This window comes from Spermophilus citellus (assembly GCF_964194105.1).
Source record: "Spermophilus citellus genome assembly, chromosome: 4".
NCBI classification, from domain to species: Eukaryota; Metazoa; Chordata; class Mammalia; order Rodentia; family Sciuridae; genus Spermophilus; species Spermophilus citellus.
The window spans coordinates 137,656,224-137,675,183 of record NC_138185.1 but is presented as its reverse complement, the minus strand read 5'-3'; the positions used below and the strand labels follow the sequence as shown (position 1 = coordinate 137,675,183).

General features: G+C 39.3%; 2 protein-coding genes across 2 annotated transcripts in view; one reads left to right on the top strand and one right to left on the bottom strand.

Annotated features, from left to right (window-relative positions):
• EXD1 (exonuclease 3'-5' domain containing 1) overlaps positions 1–2,150 on the bottom strand; it is a 53,764-nt gene extending 51,614 nt beyond the window's left edge. Inside the window, exon 1 of the mRNA XM_081291758.1 lies at positions 2,044–2,150. The gene's annotated coding sequence lies outside the window, so the exon portion shown is untranslated. The remainder of the gene's footprint in view (positions 1–2,043) is intronic.
• Positions 2,151–2,664: 514 nt separating this feature from the next.
• CHP1 (calcineurin like EF-hand protein 1) overlaps positions 2,665–18,960 on the top strand; it is a 55,972-nt gene continuing 39,676 nt past the window's right edge. Inside the window, exons 1-2 of the mRNA XM_081291759.1 lie at positions 2,665–2,873; positions 13,903–13,975. Coding sequence (XP_081147885.1) covers positions 2,807–2,873; positions 13,903–13,975 — 140 coding nt within the window. The 5' untranslated portion in view covers positions 2,665–2,806. The remainder of the gene's footprint in view (positions 2,874–13,902; positions 13,976–18,960) is intronic.

The following is an 18,960-nucleotide window of genomic DNA, read 5'->3' as shown; positions in this document are numbered from 1 at the left end:
CCCAGTAACAAAAACAAATAAGTAAATAAATAATAAAAGCTGCTTGATTTTGCCACACTGGGAAAGTTCAGAGAATTTTGCAATGTACTCTCTAAAACAGTGACGAAATACCTACAGCCTAGGAAGAAAGTGAAGATTTATAGCTTTTTTTTTGGGGGGGAGGTACCAGGGATTAAACTCAGGGGCACTCAACCACTGAGCCACCTCCCCTGCCCTATTTTATATTTTATTTAGAGACAGGGTCTCACTGAGTTGTTTAGTGTCTCACCATTGCTGAGGCTAGCTTTGAACTCTCCTCCTGGTTCAGACTCCCAAGCCGCTGGGATTACAGGCATGTGCCACCGTGCCCCATGATTTATAGCATTTTTAGTCAAATAAATAACCTACGTTTTCAGATTTTAAGGTCAAGTGCTTTCACAAATATTATAGTCATAATTTAATTTACAGATGAGAAATCAGAGGCTTAGAGATTTTAAGACATGTGCCCCAAATCACAAAACTAGATAATAGAACCTAAACTAAACCAGGCCCTTCCTGGAAGATATTTGAGGTCAAAAGTATGACCAAGCATTATGCACCCAAAAAGAGCATAAAACAAGCCTTAGAAAAATCACTCCTTGCTCAAGTTAACCAACAACAAAAGAGGACTCTCTATAGAAACAAAGGAGGTCCTAAAACTGAAGAGAAAGCCTTGACAAGCTTCATAGAGGCAACATTTTTGGATGTAAAAATAAATTTATGTTTAAAAGCTACCCAAGAAAAAAGTTTGTGAAATGCTTGGGAAAAAATTAAATGCTAAAGAGTGCCATGTGGTGTAATTCCAGCTGAGGCAAGAGTTCCAGGCTAGCCTCAGCAAGTTCTCCAAAACTGTATCCAAAAATAAAGAGGGCTGGGGACATAGTTTAATGGCAAAGTGCCTTGGGTTCAATCTCTGTAACCTCTTTTCCCCAAAAAGGTGAAGAAAAAAATGTTAAAGCATTAACACCAAGCAAAGTAAAGTTTGATTGAAGACAGCTGCAAATGGTAAGGTTCAAAATTAGGAAGGAAAAAAAGTCAGGATCCAGAGGTGGGCAGAATGAGACAGAATAAGAAACAGGCAATCATGCGGCTGACAAAAATTTTCCTACAAACCCATATTTCCAAGATAAAAAGCAGCTCCTCGTATCTTCTTTGACTGGCATATCTAAAATGTTACTGCTTGCCCATGAAAACAAGAGCAAGTCAATCATGAAAACAATAGGGTGAAACTAGAACCTCATCCTGCAAGGAACTTCTGGGTCCTCAGGCTAAACTGCAAAGCCGAGGTGAAGTTTAAGCTAAGTTGGTTTGGGAAAGTATGCTGAAGTAGTACCCTAATTATTAGGTAAGAGTAATCAGAATTTGGTTCTTTCATATCTCAAACCGGTTTTGAACAGAGAAGTGAGGGGTCAAATTACTCAGGAAAATTACTCATTCTCTTGAGAGGATGTATACTAACTTAAAAAGTGGCATTCAACCTCATCAAACAAGAATATACTCTAAGAATAAAATGTGAGGCTGGGGTTGTGGCTCAGCGGTAGAGCACTTGCCTAGCATGTGCTAGGCCCTGGGTTAGATCCTAAGCAACACATAAAAATAGATAAATACAAATTTTCAAATAAAATAAAGGTTTTGTGGGCTGGGGATGTGGCTCAAGTGGTAGCCGGCTCGCCTGGCATGCGTTTTGATCCTCAGCGCCACATACAAAGATGTTGTGTCCGCCGAAAACTAAAAAAATAAATATTAAAATTCTCAAAAAAAATAAAATAAAGGTTTTTGTGTCCAACTGTAACTAAAAAATAAAATATAAAAAAATGCAAAATTTCTCATTTTCAAGATAAAGTAAGAACTTCAAATTAAAGGTGGGCCCTATGCTAGGAATTCACTCTCCTCCACCTGTAGACTCCCCCCTCGCCGAAGAAATTTGGGAAATCCGGACCTTAATTTCAGCCAAATGGTGACTTCCTTGAACTTCAGTCTAGAACTAAAAGAGGGATCACTGTTAAAGAAGAAATTTCGGGGTACTTCAGTCACTGAGCGACGGTTTTCAAAGCACAATCCTGAAGCAAACTAGAGAAAAGCTCTCAACGCCGGGCACCCAAACCGCACAGCCGACGTCCGCAGGGCAGAACACCGAGGTGCTGTTTCCCGAGGAGCCAATGGACTCGACACCTGAGGCCGGCTCCCCAGCGCCCCCACGCGGCTGGGCGGAGAGAGGGCCGCCAGGCAAAGACCAATTACAACTCCCAGCATGCAGTTTCCAGGGGACACACCCTAGGGTTCCTCCACGTAAATTTTTGTTGCTTCTTTCTGCAATCCCAACGACTTGTACGGTGAGATTCCTGGTGTTTAGAGTTTGTGAAAAACCGGTTGGCTACACTGCGGGTCTCAGGTTGGTTTGCTGGAAAACGGTGGGTTGATGGAGTTGCCCCTTTAATTGAGGCCGCTAGCGCTACAGTGGCATCGCCCTTTTAAGCCCGGTGGCAGCCGCGGTTCCGGGGGCGGGGTCTATCTGTAGCTGAGCCGGAGCTGGCGCTGGGCTGATTCATTCGGGGGCTGGAACTCCGAGCGCCGACGTCGACTCGGGTGCAGGGCGCGGCCTCGCTCCTCATTGGCTGGTCTTCGGGGCCGCCCTTCCCCTCGCACCACCCCTGGGTCGCCTCCTGGGTCCGCAGTAGAAACACTGCCCTCTCCCTTCTTGACCCCTAGCCCTTTCTTCCCTCCCACCCTCCCTTCCACTGCCTTAGCTTCAGGCGCCGCCGCTCCCGGAGGAGCTCCCAGCACAGTGATGGGGTCTCGGGCCTCCACGTTACTGAGGGACGAAGAGCTCGAGGAGATCAAGAAGGAGACTGGCTGTGAGTTCAGATTGGGGGTGGGAAGCCGGCCCGGCGCCTCCGGCTGGCCTCAAGACCGAGGGCGGTTGTCACTGAGGTTTGGAACTGGGGTGCTATGAGTTTGGGGGATCCTGGGCAAATTCTAGCACTGGCACTTCGGGGAAACGAGCCACTGGAGGACCTGTTTGTCTAGCGGTAGCTTCCCAGAGTGGGGCTGTGGCTCTGATGGGGTTGTCCATTCTCTCAAAAGCGGGAGTCACCCCTAAAGCGCGGACACCTCTCTTTCTTCCCTCCTTGACCACGAACGTCCCCGAATTCCCTTCCTTTATCGTCCCTCGAATCAACCTTCCCTATAAAAAAAAAAAAAAAAAGCATTTTGAACAGTAGGTAAAGCCCGAGAAGCAAATTCAGGAACTTTGAATGGATCCTGTAGAAAACGTAATCCATTCCTGTGACGTTTCTGGGCTAGGACCTATAACCGCTGACATCTGTGGGGAAATCACAAACAAATTCACGCTACAGATTGAAGAAATAAGCTCAGAAAGCAGCACCGCATGTCTTTGGAAGATGTGACCTGGGTGATTATAGACTTTTAAAAAATCAGGGGTCTGAGAGCATGAGGCGTCTTTCAATCTGAACTTTTGGAGAAAAAGCACGGTTGACTACTGGGTGATTTTACTTACACTGAGGTTGTTTTCTGCCCTGATTTCATGTATATATTGATTGAATATGCAGTGGCTATTGAAATTGGATACACTCCAAAATTCTCTGTGTGAGTTTGTACTGGGAACGGGTTTTTAAATAGTCCAATCTCTTCCTCATTAACCTGAACAAAGGAGCAACAGGGTTTTAGGAATTCAGAAACTCAGAAACGTCAGAGTGTATTTGAATAGCCCTTGATAATGCAATGTATGATACAATTATATTGCTGAATACTATAATCCTTTATAACTCTTGTTGAGTTATAAGTTATGTAAGTTCTTTTTATGATACTTGTCTTTGATGATGACATGGCTGTTAAGTAAATTTTGTGATCTATAGGCAGATAGTACTGAAAGGCACTGGGGGAACTACAGAATTACTCAGGCAGTGGTATCCTGGGATAAATTAAAAGCTGTCTCATGCTTTCTGACAAGTTAAACTTTCTAGAATCTTTGTTTTGGAAGAGGTGTTATCTAGCCTCACATCATATCAAATTGGTTTGCTTCTTTCATCATCCCCTAACATATGGCCATTAAAGCTCTCCATAAAGATTTTTTAACCATGATGACCTTATTACCTACCAAGGCAATCCTTTTCATGATTTTGAATGAATGACAGAAATGGTTACTATTTACAATTTACAATACTTTCTTGGCCATTTGACTTTACAGTCAGTCATCTTATGACTTACTCTGACTCCAGGAGTGGAAATATAGACATTTTGGATTGAGCAAGCTTTTATTACACTTTGTGGCCATGACTTCTGGCCATACTTGTAAATATAATGACTACTTTAGGTCTAGGATGACACCCAAATTAAAGCATTTGTGCTTAAAATAAAGAGTCATAAATTGAGGAAGTGTAAACCATAGTGAGGATGTGAAAAGCTATTTTTATCTCAGAATGAAGGGAGCAATAATCCCATTTTGGTTTATTTACATTTGATCAAATGAAAAGGGCCTGGATTGCTAAAGGACTCTGGGTTATATTATGTGACTTGGGTACAAACATCTAAGTACCATGGAAGAACTGTTTTCCAGTTGCTGAAGACTGACTCAAGCATGAGGGAGATTCTTTTTTTTTTTTTTTTTTTTCAGAGTAGAAAATAGAAGTTTATTAAAGGACAGCAGAAAAGACTTCTCCCGGAGGAAGAAGGGGACCCAAGAGGTGGAATCCGGGAGATTCTTTTTTTCAGTACCAGGGATTGAACCCACGAGTAACATCCCATCCCTTTTTATATCTTATTTTGAGACAGGGTCTCTCTAAGTTGCTGAGGCTGGCTTTGAATTTGTGATCCTCTTGACCCATCCACCCAAGTTGCTGGGATTACAGGCATGCACCACTGTGCCCAGCCTTAGGAGGGAGATTCTCAACCAAAATCAGTGCAAATGTTTGTATTAAGCCAGTAAACCTAGTGAAACAATTGCTTAATGAATTTTTCAGTGTCTGTGTTCACTATTAAGCTAGATATTCCCGGAAAGTGTGACAAAGACACCCACAATCTGGTTGAGATATAAGCCCAAAAAAGATTAGCATCGTGACATAAGGAAGTTGAAATTATGTGACACCCACCTTCAGAACTCAGAGAAAAGACGGTCTTTGTGAACAGGCCTTGTGGAGAACAGAAATTGGGCCTTGATGCATGCCTGAATGGATTAGATATGGATAAATTAACTTAGGGCATTTTGGGTGGCTTCCAGGAGCAATCTCCTGCAGTCTGTTACAAAGTCATTCCTCCACTCTAGGAGGTAAGTCATCAGTTTATCTAGTTACTGTCCATCAGCCTTCAGCAGAGTTTTTTTTTTTTTTTTAAACAGAAAGTTTAGCATGATGCAAAGGTGTAGAAGAATTTAAAACAACAGATATCTGGAGGGTAAAGAGGTGAAATTTGTCCTGTTTTCATTTGCCTCTTTTTTTTTTTTTTTTTTTTTTGGTACCAGGGTACTCAACTACTGAGCCACATCTCCACCCCTTTTATTTATTTATTTATTTTATTTAGAGACAGGGTCTCACTCAGTTGCTTAGGTCCTCAATAAATTGATGAGGCTGGCTTTGAACTCTTGATCCTCCTGCCTGTTTCAGCCTCCGGAGCCCCTGGGACTACAGGTGTGCACCCTGCTCATCTGCCTCTTGTGAGAGGAAGAATTTAGAGAACTATTTTAATCAGAAAAATTTAGGAAGTATAAGACATTTTACTACTCCCTTTGCCAGTAAAAAAAAAAAAAAGTATCATAATTGTGAAAAACTGACTTTATATTCAACATGAATGCTTTGCATTAGAATTGATTATATTTAAAATATTTTTGGCAAATTTAGATTGATTAGAATTCACATGACTACTTTAGCTGGTATTTGAAATTTAGCCACTAAATGTTTGGAAAAGTAATTCTAGGTAAGAATTATCTGTGAGCAGAGAGTGGTGGGGCATACCTATAATCCCAGCTACTCTGGAGGCTGAGGCAGGAGGATCAAAAGTTCAAGGCCGATTTGGGAAACTTAGCAAGACCCTGTCTCAAAAAGGGCTGGGAACATAGATCAGGAATAAATCTCTTAGCTAGCATGCATGAGGCCCCTAGGTTCAATTCCCAGTACAGATAGATAGATAAATACATACATACATTCATACATACATAAATAGAATTACCTATCTGCAAAATGAGAATAATAATAGTACCTATTTTATAAGATTCTTTTGCCAGTAAGTAAAATACATTATTTAGAGTAGTCTGATATAATGAGTGCCATACTATAAGTGTTAGCTTTTATTATTTTGAACCCTAGATAAATATCATGTTTTTGGGAAAATACTATTTGCATATGCTCCCTCCTTGGGAGGCTAAGGCAGGAATTAGTTGAGCCCAGGAGTTCAATGCCAGCCTGGGCAATACAGCAAAACCCTGTCTGAAACACACATGTGCAAAAATATGTCCTGGGGCTATATAATTTTATGTAATTATAAAATATAAAAATAATTTTATATTTTTCCTATTTTCAGAGATCATTGGCTTATGAATCAAATATAGATGTTTTGGGCTGGGACTGTAGCTCAGTGGCAGAGTGCTTGCCTAGCATGTGTGAGGCACTGGGTTCGATCCTCAGCACCACATAAAGAAATAAACAAATAAAATAAAGGCATTCTGTCCATCTACAACTACAAAAAAAGTACAGATGTTTTGCCAATTCTAAGGAAGTAAAACCCAAAGAATAAAAATTCTGTCTTGAAAAACCAAGAAACATTTTATGTTGATATCAAACATTTCTTAGAGTGTCTTTGTTTCTACTGCCTTCTTTCACGTCTATATTTGTATAAATTAAAGCTCAATTGATTAAAAGATGTAATTGGAGGAAGGTCTTTGGAGTTTGTATAGTCTCCCTTTACTTCACTAAACTGTAGCAATAACCTGGTTGTGAATTACTTAAAATCTTAAGTATGAGAAACAGTTCATGCCAATTTAATAGTGATGGAAGCAGATTGATTTATTTTTAGTCTGTACCTTCTGGTGTGTCACGTGGGGATGGGGAGGGCGTTGAACAGGTTTAGGAAGTAAGTTCTACAGGCTGGTGAGGTTTTGTTTGTTTGAAAGGGTGTAGTGATGATATGATGGGTGTGGGTTTTTCTGTAGTTCAACAAAGAACACAAGCCTGGCAAAGGCAATTGCTTGAGAACAATTTCCTGAAGTTCAGCTTTGGCTGTTGCTGCCTCCAAGTGGAAGATTCCTTTATGGTCCTCTCATTACAGAAGACCCTGATGTCTTCTATGTTCTGTTGAAATCTAAAACCATGGATAACATCTTTAGCTGATTTTTGAGTTAAGTAGTTTATAAAGCTTTCTACTTTTCTAGTTATAGTTTAAAGTTTTATTCTCATTTGTTACCAGAAATGGGTAAGAAGAAATCACATGCCATATTGGAGAACAGGGCTCTAAGGAAGTAGGACCCTATAAACATTTTGTGGTAGGGGAAGGTGGTCCAGAACGTAGAATACTTAGATGTTTACTCATTTAGAAGATCCATCAATCCCATCTGGGCACCACCTTTAATCCCGGAGATTCAGGAGGCTGAGGCAGGTGGGTGGTAAGTTTGAGGCCAGCCTCAGCAATTTAGTGAGACCTGGTTTCAAATATAAAAAAGATTGGGGATGTAGCTCAGTGGTAAAGTGCTTCTGGGTTCAGTCCCCAGGAACCTCCCCCGCAAAAAAAAAAAAAAAAAAAAAAATCCCAGCAGCAGCTATAAAGATATAAGCTGAGTTCTCTGTTTAGGAGAAGAGAAGAAAATCCAAAATATTATACTACAAAATAATGATAAATGCATTACATGCAGTAAACGCTATTATGGAAAAGAATGAACAGATAACTTAGGTTATAGTGGGAAAGAAAACTTACTGTGAACTGAATTTATAAGATATAAGAGTTTAGTTTTCTTCCCCCCAACTTTTTGTGATGAAAATTTTCAAATATACAGAAAAGTTAAAAGAATAGTATCCCGAACACCCATTTGCATTTATTTGAATCCAACAGTTAACATTTTTTTTTAAAGAGAGGGTGAGAGAGAGAGAGAGAGAGAGAGAGAGAATTTTTTAATATTTATTTTTTAGTTCTCGGCGGACACAACATCTTTGTTGGTATGTGGTGCTGAGGATCGAACCCGGGCCGCACGCATGCCAGGCGAGCGCGCTACCGCTTGAGCCACATCCCCAGCCCCAATAGTTAACGTTTTGCTATATTTGCTTTATTCCTTTTTTCTCTTTTGGTTGGGTTTAAACCCAGGGTCTCACTCATGCATGCACGCTAAAGCACATATTCTACTGCTAAACTATAGTCCCAACCCCAGTTTATGTTTTCTTTTAAAATATTTTTGTAAGTCGTTGATGGGCCTTCATTTATTTATTTATTTATATGCTGTGCTGAGGATTGAACACAGGTCATCACACATGCCAGGCAAGCACTCTAACTGAGCCACAACCCCAGCCCCGCAATTTATATTTCTTGGTGAATAATTTGAAAGTTGCAGCTATTGGAACTCTTCATCCTTTAATACTTCTGCATGTCCTGAGAAAAGGGATTTTTCCAGTATAAGTGCAATACAATTACTGTGCCTAAGAAAGTTGATATTATCTACTATTCAGTCCATATTCAAATTTCCCCAAATATAAAAAGGTAGATTTTGTTTGTTTTATAAAATATATTTTAAGCCAGGCTCTGTGGCACATGCCTATAATCCCAGCCGCTCAGGAGGCTGAGACAGGAGGATTGCAAATTCAAAGCCAGCTTCAGCAATTTAGCAAGGCCCTAAGCAACTTGGCAAGACCCTGTCTCTAAATAAAATATAAAAAAGGGCGGGGATGTGGCTCAGTGGGTAAGCACCCCTGGGTTTAATCCCCCATACAAAACAATAGTGTTTTTTAAAAAATTTATTTGTAGTTGTAGATGGATAGAATGACTTTTTGTTTATTTTTATGTGGTGCTGAGGATTGAACCCAGTGCCTCACACATGCCAGGCAAGTGCTCTACCACTGAGCTACAGCCCCAGCCCAACAAGTCTCTTAATTCCTAAAAGAGTAGGCCACACCTTGAAGTCCTCATATCAGGGGAAATATTGGGGTGTGGAGTGCTCAGAAGAAATGATTATGGTACAAGCTTCAATTTTCCAGTCTTTATTTAGAGTGGCCCTTGCATAGGTTATCTTCAGCTTTAAGATTTAGGGTAAACTAAAGGGTAAAATAACTTTTCTTATTCTCTTTTTGCTTTAATTCTTCCCTCTCCTTTCCATCTTGGTGCTTGGCACCTCTGCAAAATATCTTTCTATTCTGAGCACAAAGCAATGACAATAAAATGGTCTCTAGTGAGGAAAGTTAGCACATTAAAGAGTGATTTATTGGGCTGGGGATGTGGCTCAAGTGGTAGCGCGCTCGCCTGGCATGCGTGCGGCCCGGGTTCGATCCTCAGCACCACATACCAACAAAGATGTTGTGTCCGCCGATAACTAAAAAATAAATATTAAAAAATTCTCTCTCTCTCTCCTCTCACTCTATCTTTAAAAAAAAAAAGTGATTTATACAATTTTAAATTTGGAAAGAATGTTATGATCTAGTCCAGCCCTTTCAACTAACAAATGAGCCATTAAACTTCTTTTTAAAATATAAGAGAATTATTTGCCTATTTGGTGAAGAAAAATACAGTTTCACTCAAAACATGTTGGTATATAGACTTTTATGAGAGTAACTATCAACTCCTGATAACTCCTTTGGGTTATCAAGAGTGGTTCAGGTTTTCAGCATCTATCTGATGAGCTTAGCACCTAGAAACTGCCTTCATTTTTTTTCTGGAAAAATGAATGGCAATTTTTTTCTGCATTTGGATTCTATAGCTCCTTTAAAGTAGAATGAGTCATTCGGAGTTTTACATCTTGGAAGTTGCATTATACTCTGTCATGGATATAGGACCTAGATGAAAGCTTTTTCTTTTTATTAACAAGGCTCTCCCCCCCACTCCCACCCTCAAGTGCTGGGGATTGAGTATAGAATCTCATGCATGCTAGGCAAGCACTTTACCACTGAGCTATACCCCTATCAACATAGTTTTCTCTAACAGAATCATAACATTAGTTCAGAAATTTAGAAGATAGGTCCAGATATGACAGTACAAGTAATGTTAGAAGTTGATATTTGGTTGTGTGTTTCTCCAGTGATTTATTTCCATATAGCAGTTTGTCCTGGAAATAACAACTTCATGATGGTATATATATATATACATATTTATTGTGAACATGTTGGTAAATTATTATAAATTCAAGTAGCCATATACCGGTTTCCCTCCAAAAATTGGGGTGTAATGCCACACCAATACTTAATAAGGGAGTTTTAAAAATTATACTAGTAAGAAGTTCTTGCATCCCATTCTATTAGATGATCTGGATTAGAAAGTTTAATGGCTCATTTGTTAGTTGAAGAAGTTGGGACTAGATCATAATATTCTTTCCAAATTTTAAATTGTATAAATCACTATTTATGTATATAGGGTGTTTCTAGAAAGATTCAAAAGAAACTGGTAATAGTGTTTGTCTTTGGGATGGGAGAGTGGGAAACTGAGGTGTTAGGGAGATTTTCCTTGTGTTTTGTTCCATTTGCATTTTTATCATGTGCATGGATTAAAGCTAATATAAAAATTGAAATATATCTTGGCAAACCTGTGATCCCACTGATTTGAGAGGCTGAGTCAGGAGGACTACAAGTTTGAGGCCAGCCTCAGCAATTTAGTGAGGGCTTAAGCAACTTCAGAGAGACCCTGTCTAAAAAAAAGGAGGCCTGAAGGCTAGGAGTGTAGGTCAGTGGTAGAATGCTCCTGGGTTCAATCCCTAGTACCTCCCCCCCAAAACAAAAACAAAACACAACTCTTCCTAAAAGTAATCTGAGCTGGGCACGATAGCGGTAGCTGTAGCTGTAATCCCAGCGAATCTGAAAGGATCTAAAGTTCAAAGCCAGCTTCAATAACTTAGTGAGACCCTGTCTCAAAATAAGAAATAAAAAGGGGATATGGCTCAGTAGTTAAGCGCCCTTGGGTTCAGTCTCCAGTATATGTTAAAAAAAAAAAAGGTACTCCTAGGCAGTGTAGGAAAATTATGAATTACTATGAAAAGTAAGCTATTACAACAGTGTGAAGTATATGTGACTGATAATGGAAATGAAAACAACAATATTGTGTATGTAAAGAAATTTTGTTTTTTAAAAAAATCTTTTGGGGAAATTTAGTAATAATTCTTCAACTGACTTCTTTTCTAAATTAAAGGGAACTTTAGTACAAGAGTAGCTTTTGAGACCCGAGGCCAGACCAGGGTAAACCAGTCAGTTTCCTAAAGAAAAATCAACAGTCCAGAGGAAAGTTGAGAGTAATTAGCGCAGCAATAAAACTGAACCTTCAGGCTGGCTATGTCAGGATGGTAATGATAATAACTAACCAGGAATGCTTACCAAGTGCCAGGCACTTTGCCAAGCACTTTCTTTTCACCAGCTCACCACAGCCACATTTACTTACCCCTTGCTGGTAAGCAGTGATGCTATGAATGGAATCATAATCTGTCCACCTGACCCTTAGTACTCTTCACAGAGAGCTCTTCACACCTGCCTGACTGCACAACAGTCCTCCTCTGTTTCCTTAGTGGCTGGACCCATGCTGGCTCTGCCCAGGATGAGAGTGATTCTTTCTGCATCTCTGCTCTGTTCTCGCATCACTTTAGAGTGCTAACCATGGACAGAGTTCCTCTTTGAGGGTGCAACCTAATTTTGAAGAAGTCACAGCTACCCTAGTGTGTTCTTTGATCCCAGCCCTGGACTACTCATTCACTTCCTGTTTTCTCCTGCCTACTCTGTTTACTTTGTTCCATTGTTCCTAGTACTGCAAGTCAAGTTTTGTTGCTGGAGTTGGGGGAGGAGGATAACTACCAGAACTACTTCAGCCATCCCTTTAAGCCCCTGAAGGTGCAGCCCAGGACAAAGTCCGAACTCATCACACCCTTTTTGGCTGTGATCTTTTCTCCTGTGATCATTTTCCCCACCTCTTACCTCCAATTTGCCAGGAGACTAAACTATTTCCCAGAAATGCTTTTTTGCATTTTCAGAGTTTTATTGCATACTTGCAGTAATTACTTAATTTTAGTTGTCAACTTGTATTTGAGTTTACAGAGGCAATTCAAAATTAGGGACAAAATAACTCTTTTCCTCTGAGGATATAGCTCAGTTGGTAGAGTGCATGCACAAGATCCTGGGTTCAATCCCCAGTACCACCAAAAAAAAAAAAAAGAGAGAGAGAGAGAAAAATAACTTTCTTGCAGATGTCATCTGATGATGGCATGACCATTTTATAAATTGCCTAATTTGCTTTTTGGAAAAAGTTCCTTTCCTGGGAACTCAGTGAAGTTTATGCAGTCACAGAAAAGAGGTTGACCCCAAGCTGTGGGGTTCTTTTACCCATAGGTCAGTCCTGAAGGAAGAGATAAGACCTCTAATGCTTAGTGCAAGAGTAAATCAGATTTTCAAAATAGAATGTTTGATATACCCCAATTTTTAGTTCAGTACAAGTTTCTTACCCAGCAATGCCAATCTGAAACACCAAACTGATTAGTAGATTTGAGTTTTTTTTTTTTTTTTTTTTTTTTTTTTAGAGAGAGAGAATATTTAATATTTATTTATTTATTTTTAGTTCTCGGCGGACACAACATCTTTGTTGGTATGTGGTGCTGAGGATCGAACCCGGGCCGCACGCATGCCAGGCGAGCGGGCTACCGCTTGAGCCACATCCCCAGCCCTAGATTTGAGTTTTTAATCAAAGCAAAGCATGCCTTTTCATAGCCTATAACTCAGGATGTTGAAATGTGAAATTCTCAATATCCTTTTCTCTTTTTTGGTAAGACACAATACCTTTATTTTATTTATTTATTTTTATGTGGTGCTGCGGATCGAACCCAGGGCTTCGCACATGCTAGGCGAGTGCTCTACCGCTAAGCCACAACCCCAGCCCCATCTTTTTCTCTTTTTTTTAACATTTTTTAAAAATATGTTTTTTTAGTTTTAGGTTGACACAATATCTTTATTTTATATTTATGTGGTGCTTGAGGATCAAACCTAGTATCTCATGCATACTAGGCAAACACTGTACCACTGAGCCACAACCCCAGCCCCGTCTTTTTTAAAAAATATTTTTTTAGTTGTAGATGGACACAAAATCTTCCTTCCTTCCTTCCTTCCTTCCTTCCTTCCTTCCTTCCTTCCTTCCTTTATTGTGTTAAATGTTAACTATCTGATATTCTGATATGTAACGTGTGTGTGTGTGTGTGTGTGTGTGTGTGAGTGCGTGTGATGTTCAGGATCAAAACTAGGGCCTCACTCACACACTCTATAACTAAACTACATTCCCAGCCCCTAAAATGTTCTTAATTAAACCTAGACATCATTATTGAGAGTCAGTTTTGATTGTTCTTGATTTAGTTTATTTGAGTCCTTTCCACTTTTATCTTTCAAACTTTCTTCTTTGGTGGGAGTGGGGGTACTGGGCATTCCTCTGTCACCGAGCTACATGCCAGCCCTTTTTTTACTTTTACTGAGACAGGGTGTCTTTAAGTTGCCCAGGCTGGCCTAGAATTCGGGATTCTCCTACCTCAGCCTCCTGAGTACCTAGTATTATAGGCCTGTGCCACCAGGCCTGACTACATTTTGTGCTTTGACACTCTAGATTGCCTAGCGTTGTGACATCTCCCCATCTCACACACTCCAAAGCATTTCATGATGGGCTGGCATGTAGCTGTGCAGTGTGAATGGGTGCCTATTTTCCAACCGGAACTAATTTTGTGCTCTTCAGTTTCCCACAGTCAGATCACTCGTCTCTACAGCCGATTCACCAGCCTGGACAAAGGAGAGAATGGGACTCTCAGGTAGGCAGCTAGTGTCTTTCTTTATTTTCCTCACAGAAGCCAGAAACTCTGGCAGTGTCTGGATAGCTGCCCTTATCCCACGGGCAGACATGATAGGTGTCCAGCGTGAGGAGTCAAAGAAGCATTTCATCACCAGTCTTTGAGTATCATTCATCCATGAGGGAATTAAATTAGCAGAACAATGACACTAAATTTACCACTAGGTGTTGCTTTATTCCAGTTCCCCTTTGTTTAGGTGTCCATTGTCTGGTCCTAGGAATGTACTTTCAAGATTTCAGCTCTATGCCCATAATCCCAGTGACTCTGCAGGCTGAGACAGGAGGATCACAAATTCAAGGTCAGCCTGAGCAATTTAGTGAAGCCCTTAGCAACTTAGTGAGACCCTGTCTCAAAATAAAAATAAAAGGGCTTGGGATGTAACTCAGAGGTAAAGTACTCCTAGGCTAAATTCTCAGTACCAAAAAAAAAGAGAGATTTTAGCTCTTTGCTACCATTTCCCCACAGCTCTTTCCTAAATGTTGATTTTTTTTTAAGAAGCTGACCCATAGGTGGTGTAGGTGATTTTGTCTTCTCTCCTCTTCTCTTATATCCCAAACTAAAACCCTAGGGTACATGACTCTGTGTATATTGATGTTAATACTAGACAAAATGCTTAGTATTTTGTCTAGAGCTATGATTCTAATTAGAAGGCCATTTTACCACACAGGGCAAAAGGTCTGGAGGCATTTTTTTATTGCTGTGATTAGAGAATGCTACTGGTATCTGGTAGGTAGAAGCCAAGGATGCTGCTAAGTGTTTTGCAATGCACAGGATAAAAAAAAAAAAAAAAAAGAGTTTCCATGACAAAGAATCATATTGTCCTAAATGTTAGTAGTGCTAACATTTGAGAAACTCTGCTCTAGATTAAATATATGATCTCAGAGTAATGTAATGCTCTATTTTTTGTGCTTGCAATTGTCATAGTCAAATGAAATATCTCCTCCCATCATCCCCACCCTCTCATTAGCAACCTTTTTTTTTTTTTTTTAATGCCATTGTTTTTTAGCTTTGATTGGCATTAATAAAGCTATTTGCCTTTCTAGTGACTGGCCTGAAACAGTTTGGAACTTCTTTGCAATGGCTTCTAGCACATTCCTAGAATGTAGCATGATTATACCCTTTAGGTATAATCTTTAGGCAAAAAAGCTAGAGAATGCTGGTAAATTCAGAGGGCTGTATTTCTATAGGGCAAAAATCTGCTAGCACTGAAAACTGAAATCATGCTGTTCAAGTCAGTGAATACTTAGCATGTGCAAAGACCATGCTAGGTGTTTTTGTTTTGTTTTGTTTTTTAAGAGGGGGTACAGGGGGCTGGGGTTGTGGCTCAGTGGTAGAGCATTCGCCTAGCATGTGCGGGGCGATGGGTTCGATCCTCAGCACTACATAAAAATAAAAAACGTGTCGTGTCCAACTACAACTAAAACAAAATACTAAAAAAAAAAGGGGGGGGGTCCAGGCTGACCTTGGACTTCATGAGCCTCCTGCTTCAACCTCCCAAGTAGCTGGGATTGAGGCTGGCATGTTGCTTAATGGCAAAGTGCTTCCCTCACATACTTGAACCCTGGGTTTGATCCCCAGTTCCAAAAAAGAAAAGACAAAAAAAAAAAAAAAAGACTCCAACCACCATGCCCAGCAGCTTTTTTTTTTTTTTTTTTTAATTGTGGCACAATACATATAACATAACCAACTCAGTGGCTTTAGGTATATTTATAGTATTGTACAACCATCACCATAATCTAGCTCTAGAACATTTTAATCACCCCAAATGAAAATTCTATACTCATAAGCAGTCACTTCCCATTTCCCTTTTTCCTGAACCCCTGGCAACCACTACTATACTTTGTCTTCCTATGGACATTTTTTATAAATGGAATCATATAATATGTGATCTTTTTGGGATTAGCTTCATTCCATTTAACATGATATTTTCAGGGTTCATTCATGTATGGCATGTATCATACATTATTCCTTTTTATGGCTGATTTATATCCCACTTATGGATACCACATTTCATTTTATCCATTCATAAGTCTGATGGGCATTTATATCTGTTAGCTATTATAAATAGTCTAACTTTGAGCATTTTTGTGTTGACATATGTTTTAATTTCTTTTGGGCATATCTTTAGGAGTGGAATTGTGGTTAATATGGTAATTCTTTGCTTAACTTATCGAGGGACTGCCACACCATTTTCTTCAGGGGCTCTACTGTAAGACTTTTCCACTGTAGTGTACAAAGATGCTAGTTTCTCTATATCTTCATCAACACTTATTCTTTTGATTGTAGCCATCCCAGCAGATGTGAAGTAGTGTATCATTGTGGTTTTGATTCGTATTTCCCTAATGGCTGATGGTGTTGAGCCTTCTTTTCTTTATTTATGTTTTGGAGGTACTGGGGATTGAACCCAGGGGTGCTCTACATACAGGTCCATCAGTATGATCTGTTTCCCCAGCCCTTGTTATTATTATTTTTTTCTCACTACATTGACTTTGAGCTGCTTTTCATGTGCCTATTGGCCCCTTTGTATAACTTCTTTGGAGAAATGCCTATCAGTTACTTTGCACTTTTTAATTGTTTGGGTTTTCTCTTCTCTTCTCTTTTCTCTCTTGTCTATTTCTTGTTGAGTTGTAAGGACTCTTTGTATAATCTGGATATTTAACATGGATTAACATGGATTAATAAGAGTTTTTTATGTAATGTGACCCTTAACATTAATTCTTATCTGAATACAAGACCTTTATATATTATTTGCAAATGTTTGTTTTGCTGTTCTACAGATTTTCTTTTCTTTCTGTTTTTTCCTCCACTTGGGTGCTGAAGATAAAATCAACATTTTTTAAAGATAAAATGCTAGATAAGTGTTGTACACTGAACTACATCCCAGCTTTATGGAATTTCTTTTACTATCTTTACATTGTTCTTTGAAGCAGAAAAATTTTTAATTTTTTTCCATTTTTTATTGGTGCATTATAATTGTGCATAATGGTAGGGTTCACTGTTAACAAAATTTTGTATTTTCATGGAGCACAACTTCTTTAAGTTTTTTTTGGTGTCATACCTAAGAAATGATAGCTAAGGGGCTGGGGTTGTGGCTCAGTGGCAGAGCGCTTGCCTCAAACACGTGAGGCACTGGGTTCAATCCTCAGCACCACATAAAAATAAATAAACAAAATAAAGATATTGTGTCCATGTATAAATAAAAATATTTAAAAAAAAGAAAGAAAGAAATGATAGCCAAATCCAAGGTCCTGGAGACTTATCCTTATTTTTTCTTATAAGAGTTTTATAGTGTTAGTGCTTATTCTTAAGTCCTTGATTAATTTTGAGTTGTTTTTCTCTATATAGTATGAGTCCATGTTCATGTTTTGCATGTAGACATCCAGTTGTCCCAGCATCATTTGTTGAAGATACTATTAAAACTATATGGATTGGGCTGGGGTTGTGGCTCAGTGGTAGAGCACCACCTAGCACATGCCATCCTCATTAGCACCACATAAAAATAAATAAATAAAATAAAGGTATTGTGGGGCTGGAGTTGTAGCTCAGTGGTAGAGTGCTTGCCTCATATGTGTGAGGCACTGGGTTCTATTCCCTGCACCACATATAAGTAAGCAAGTAAATAAAGATCCATCAACAGCTTAAAAAAAAAAAATCAAAGGTATTGTGTCCAACTACAACTAAAAAATAAATATTAAAAAAAAAAAACTATATGGATTTGTACTCGAAAGGTAACCAGAGTAGAAACCTCTATTTTTCTCTTTGTCAATTGAGGCATTTTATTTGAATATATAAATTATATTCTTAGAGAATTGCAGGCTTTCTGTTTTCTGGTGCCACATCCTGAACTGCTTTCCTCTACCATACCCTTCCACCATCTGGTTCTGCCTCACCTTGAGTCCAGATAATAGATTCAGCCATCTACGAACTGAGGCCTCTGAAACTGTGAGCCCCAAATAAAATTTTCCTCCTTTAAAAAAAAAAAAGAAGAGAATTGCAGGATTTTCTCTCCTTTCGTGTTTTCATCTTGCTTCTTCGTGGTCCATAATGCCATCTTAGGCTCTCAGGACAGTGAAACCAAACTGATAGGATGGGAGCATGTCATTCTCTCATGTTTCTAGGTCTTTCAGTTGCACATCAAATCTGGGGCTGAGCCGGGTGCAGTGGTGCATGCCTGTAATCCCAGTGGCTTGGGAGGCTGAAGCAGGAAGATTGCAAGTTCAAGGTTAGCCTCAGTAATTTAGTGAGGCCCTAAGCAACTCAGCAAGATCCTGTATCTAAATTAAAATATAAGAAAGGGCTGGAGATGTGGCTCAGTTGTTAAGCAGGGGCTCCTGGGTTCAATACTCAATACCTATAAATAGATAGATAGATAATCTGGGACTGATCATTCCACACTTGCTTAACTTGCCTGTAAGTTTCACAGCATTTTCCGAGCTCAGTGACCATTAGTAATTTACAATTTGCCAGTGTATCCATGCTTCATCATCGTAGTTAGGAGGAAACCAGATGATGGCTTTGAACATGGCCTAATAAGAACCATGTGCTTGCCTTTTAGCAGTCTTGACGATCTTGAGGACACTAGCCAGGATTCATGTGTACAACTATGGTGGTATGGAAAGATATTGGAATGAAACAGCTTTAATACTTTTATCATTCCTTTGAGTTTGGATTTATATCTTCCTCATAAATTCAGATTGAACTACTCAATAAAAATAGAGAATTTATGTTAATTCCAAGTTCTTTTCTTCTTTGTAGAAAATAGGCAACTTGTAAATGTGTATGTTTTCATTATTCCCACTTTTTGCTGGAAAACAATGGAAAAGTTTTTATAAAATGAGAAAACATTTCAGATGTCAGCTAGTGTCATGTACTCTTTAAAGTCTAGGTAAGATTTGCTGAAGCCTAGCCTGGTAGCATATGCCTGTAATCCCACCAGAAAATGGAAG